The 5393-nt window shown below is 50.5% G+C and overlaps 1 protein-coding gene across 1 annotated transcript; it reads left to right on the forward strand.

Moving 5' to 3' along the window:
* The first annotated feature begins 348 nt into the window (after positions 1-348).
* Positions 349-2084, forward strand: LOC119306779 (4-hydroxyphenylacetaldehyde oxime monooxygenase-like). The gene has a single exon (XM_037582909.1). It carries the CDS (start codon positions 354-356, stop codon positions 1923-1925), a length of 1572 nt encoding a protein of 523 aa, XP_037438806.1. The 5' UTR covers positions 349-353; the 3' UTR covers positions 1926-2084.
* Positions 2085-5393: the final 3309 nt, after the last annotated feature.

The following is a 5393-nucleotide window of genomic DNA, read 5'->3' on the forward strand; positions in this document are numbered from 1 at the left end:
GGTCCGGGTTTCTACCGGGTACGCTCAGATCACACGATCTTGATCGGAGATTCGTGTGCAACACATATATATCTCCCATCATCCACTGCATGATTTTCAACCAATCGACAAAAGAAGAAGAAGAATCAAAATTAAACGAAAGATCATCATCAAAGTTGTGCGAAGTTGAGCTCATCAGCAAGCAATCGAGACACACATACAGCTGTACCGCTATTTTGAGTCTCCATCAATCCATGCATGCATGCATGCATCAACCATTCAACCTCCACGTACAGTGCCATTGCCACTCCACTTTATATAAACCCCATACATACGGATCCACGGGCAGCTGCACCAACCTTCATCGATCGGCAATGGCGATCTCACTCCTCCTCACCCAGCTGCCCCAGCAGTGGCACCTCTTCCTCCTAGCCGGCCTCCTCCTCCCAGTCTTCTCCTACCTGCTGCTGATGACGAGGCGCGGCCCTGAGGAAAGAGGGTTGAGGCTGCCGCCGCGTCCGGCGGGGGTGCCGGTGCTCGGCAACCTGCACCAGCTAGGCCCGCTGCCACACCGCAGCTTGCGCGACCTGGCCGGGCGGCACGGTCCCGTCATGCTCGTCCGCCTCGGCGCGGCGCGAGCGGTGGTGGTTTCCTCCGCGTCGGCGGCGCGCGACGTGATGAGGGCCCACGACGCCGACTGCTGCAGCAGACCCGCGTCGCCAGGCCCCGCGCACCTCTCCTACGGCCGGAAGAGCGTCGCCTTCTCGCCCTACGGCGCCTACTGGCGCGGCATGCGCAGGCTCCTCGCCGCCGAGCTCGTTGGGGCGCGTGGCGTCGGCGCCGCATGGGCCGCGCGGCGGGAGCAGGTGGACAGGCTCATGTCTGCCCTGGGCAACGCGGCGGGACCGGTGGCGTTGGATGAGCACGTAATCCGCGTCGCCGACGGCATCATCGGCACGGTGGCGTACGGGAGCGTGTACGGCGCGGAGGCGTTCGCGAGCAAGTACGAGCGGTTCCAGCACGTGCTGTTCGAGGGCATGGCCATGTCGGCAAGCTTCTCGGCCGAGGACTTCTTCCCCAACGCCGCCGGCCGCCTCGTCGACCGGCTCGTCGGCGTGGTCGCGCGGCGGGAGAGGATCTTCAGAGACCTGGACGGCTTCTTCGAGGAGGTGCTGGATCATCACCTGGACCCCGCGCGCCGCAGGTCGGAGAGCGGCGGCGGCGGCGACCTCGTGGACGCCCTCGTCGGCCTCTGCGAGGAGCATGGGTTCACGACGGACCACGTCAAGGCCGTGCTCGTGGACGCGTTCCTCGGCGGCATCGACACGAGCTCCGTGACGATCCTGTGGGCGATGTCGGAGCTCATGAGGAAGCCGCGCGCGCTGAAGACGGCGCAGGAGGAGATCCGGGCCGCGGTCGCCGGCAACGGCAGCAAGGAGCTGCCGCGCGTGCAGCCGGACGACCTGCCCAAGCTGACGTACCTGAGGATGGTCGTCAAGGAGACGCTGCGGCTGCACCCGCCGGCGACGCTGCTGCTGCCGCGGGAGACGCTGCGGCGGGTGGAGATCGGCGGGTACGAGGTGCCGGCGGGGACGCGGGTGCTGGTGAACGCGTGGGCGATCGGGAGGGAGGCGGCGAGCTGGGGGCCGGACGCGGAGGAGTTCGAGCCGGAGAGGTTCGAGGCGGGCGGGAGGCACGGCAAGGTGGACTTCCGCGGGGCGCACATGGAGCTGGTGCCGTTCGGCGCCGGGCGGCGGATCTGCCCGGGGCTGGCCATGGGCGTGGCGAACGTGGAGTACACTCTGGCCAACATGCTGTGCGGCTTCGAGTGGGCGGTGCCGGAGGGGGAGGAGGTGAGCATGGAGGAGGCCGGCGCGCTGACCTTCCACCGCAAGACGCCGCTGGTGCTCCTGCCCACCCCATACGCACCGCCGGCGTGTGAGTAAATATGTCTTGAGTAAATTAGTTGAACAAATGGAGAAAGGTTGATTGATATGGAGAATGGTATATGCATCAGTCTTTTTTGTGTGTGTGTGTTGAGTTCAAGTATAAATTGTTGCTCCGAGTTTATATCTAGGGCAAATACATCTTGTTAAGAAATTGAACTAGTGTGCATATATTGACATATGTACAATGAGGGTGATGTTCAATCTTATTTACAGCAAACTAGCACAGTATTGTGAGGGCATCGCCTCAGAATATAATGTTCGAGATTAGAAGGATATATACTTCGGAAATAACATGCTTATACAGCCACCACTCAATCGAAAATCCTTGAAATATATGCACTTCAGTAGTTGGATTCATCAGCGCGGAGGCATGTGCATGATACCTCGTCTCGCCTCTAGCGCGAGCGCTAGCGGACCGATTTACGTGCTTGAGAGCGGCTTTGGGTAAGCTCTATGGATCGGTTAGGACTGGTCTTAGAAGCTTCCAAGCATTTTGCCCTCTCCTTTTTTGTGTGTTTTCTATATAGGTCTTTTCATTTTTTTTCCTTATCTGTTCGTTTTCCTTGTCATTTTTTCTTTTTTTTCTTCATCTTTCAAATACATGTAGACTTTTTGAAATACACATTCCCTTATACAGATTGAACATTTTCCTAATACAGATTTAACATTTGCAGGTATATGTTGAACATTTTCAAATACAAGTTGATTTTTTTAAATACACAATGAACTTGTTTAATGCACATTGTGATTTATCTGAATAGACGGTGAACATTTTTCAAACACACATTGAAGAATTTTCATAAATGACCTGAACAATTTTTAAAAACATAGAAAACATCTGTTAAGTGTTAGATTTTTATTCAAAAATATCATAAACATTGGTTAAATAGTTCTAAATTTCATTTAAAATTACATGAACTTTTGGTTTACATTGTACAAACATTTTTTCAAAATGTCAGGAACAATTTTTCTGAATGGAAAATAACCTTTTTTTTCTAAATAATGCAAAAACAATAATATGTTATAAGTCAAGTTTGTTTAAAAAAATAGGTCACGAATATTTTTCAAAACATGTGCACTTTTTAAAATTGTCATGTGTATTTTTTAATTGTAGGGAAAAAATCAAAACTTCCTGAACTTTTTTTACATTCTAGTACTAAATTTTTCTTAAAACGTCCCACGGATATTTTTGAGGCATGTGAACATGTTTTTTAATGTCTGAATTGTTTTCCAAACAATTGTGCGAACAAAGTTTTTACACTGCATGAACATATTTTTAATGCATGACAAACACTTTTAAGAAATTAGGTAAATTATTTTTTAGAAGATACGAATTTAGAGTATTCCAATAATACTGGTAAATGAACGAAAGAAAGAAAGGCAATAAGAAACGACTGAACGATGAAAACATAAAATGAATGGAACAACGAACGAAACTAACAAAGGAACCAAACCCGACTAGGCCAGCACGCTAATTGGGCTGGTCCAATTACTCGCCTCGGCAGCTGGCTCGCTCGCTCGCCTCGTCCTCTCTGGTCTGATCCGTTTTTTCCGCTCGCCCTTTGGTGTTGCGGCTCTACGGTAACAGCTTTCCCTCAAAAAAAGATGGGAAAAAGACTGCTATCGGGTTTTTGAAAAAAATGGAAAATGAAGACACAAATGTTCATTAATTTTTTCTAAGCATGAATCTTAATTTTTTTTTACAGATTTATTGTTTTAGTGCATTTAAAAATATTTGCGAATTTGAAAAGACGCACGCCTCTCCTCCCTTCGTCTCTCCTCCCAAGGAAAGGCGGCTAGGGTTTCTGCCTCCCGTCGGTGGCGCCGCTGATCTGCCACGTCTCCTGTGATCTCAGGGCCATGGATGCACGTTACATCATGACCCCTGGCGGCAGGAGAGCTCCGTTTTTAGATGCTTCTTCAAGTTTTGTTAGGGTTTGTGTCCTGTTAAGGAAGACGAGACGGCGGCGGCTCCCTGAAAATGAAATAAGGTTCTCCCCGCCTAGCCCTCGCCACCGTGGTGCGTCTAGCATCGTTAGAGGGCATGTGGAGGTGTTTCTCCCGCGAATCGCACTGGATTCGGTAGGTTGTTGTCCTTTGGTGGATCTGCTCGGATTTGTGTCTGACTCTAGCGAGGGAGAGGCGATGACAACGGCGTACCTTCGGCTACCTTCAGTGCTTGTAGTCATCCCTAGGTAGTCTGCTCGGATATGGTCTTTGTTCGTGTGCCAGGGAAAGGTATGGTTGCATGCCTGCCACTAGGTACACAATTGCAAGTGTCGCCCTCGACTGCAACTGCATGCGTTCAATTTGACTGCAACTCAGTGGTGCTTTGTCAGGCGGAGGGGTTGTTGCATATATACCACTAGGCATGCAGCTACAAGTGTCGCCCCTGACACCAATTGCATGTATTCAACGTGAGTGCAACTCTATGGTGCTTTTTTGTGGGGGGAAAAGGTAGTAGCATGTGTGCCACTAGGCAAGCAACCGAAAGGTTCTCCCCCCCGGCTGCAACTCAATAGGTTTCGTTGGGCAAGGGACAGTTGTTGTCTACCACTAGGCACGAGCACGCAAGTGTCGCCAACTACCACAGCTTCATGTCTTCAACGTGACTGCAACTTGGTGGTGTTTTGTTGGGGAGGGGCAGGTACATGTTTGCCACCAACATGCAACTGCAAGTGTCGGCTTTGACTGCAATTGCATGTCTTTAATGCAACTATAACTTGGTGGTGTTTTGTCAAGGGAGGGGCAACTGCATGTATGCCATCAACATGCAACTTCAAGTGTTGTCCCGAGTGCAATTGCATGTCTTCAACGCGATTGGAACTTAGTGATGTTTTGTCTGTGGAGGGCAACGGTTGCACATCTGTCACAAACACGCAACTACAAGTGTCGCCCCTGACTACAATTGCATGTCATCAGCACGATTGCAACTTGGTAGTGTTTTGTCTAGAGGAGGGGGCAATTGCATGTCTCCACCAATACCCAACTGCAAGTGTTGCCCTCGACTGCAGTTGCATGTCTTCAACACGACTACAACTTGGTGATATTTTGTCGATGGGAGGGGGATTTGCATGTCTGTCACTAAGCACGCAATTGCAAGTTTCACTAATTACGTAACTTCATGTCTTCAACATGACTGCAACCTGATGATGTTTTGTTGGGCGAGTCGCAATTGCATGTCTTCCACCAACATGCAACTGCAAGTGTTGGCTCCGAATGCAATTGCATGTCTTCAACATGACTGTAACTTAGTGTTCTTTTGCCAGCGAAGGGTAGTTGCATGTCTGACACTAGGCACGCAACTGCAAGTATCACCAACTACCGCAACTTCATGTCTTCAATGTGACTGTAACCTAGTGGTGTTTTTGTCGAGGGGAGAGGCAGTTGCATGTATGCCACCAACACACAACAACAAGTGTGGCCCTGAGTACAATTTCATGTCTTCAACGCGACTGTAACTTG

Source organism: Triticum dicoccoides, chromosome 5B, assembly GCF_002162155.2.
Source record: "Triticum dicoccoides isolate Atlit2015 ecotype Zavitan chromosome 5B, WEW_v2.0, whole genome shotgun sequence".
NCBI classification, from domain to species: domain Eukaryota; kingdom Viridiplantae; phylum Streptophyta; class Magnoliopsida; order Poales; family Poaceae; genus Triticum; species Triticum dicoccoides.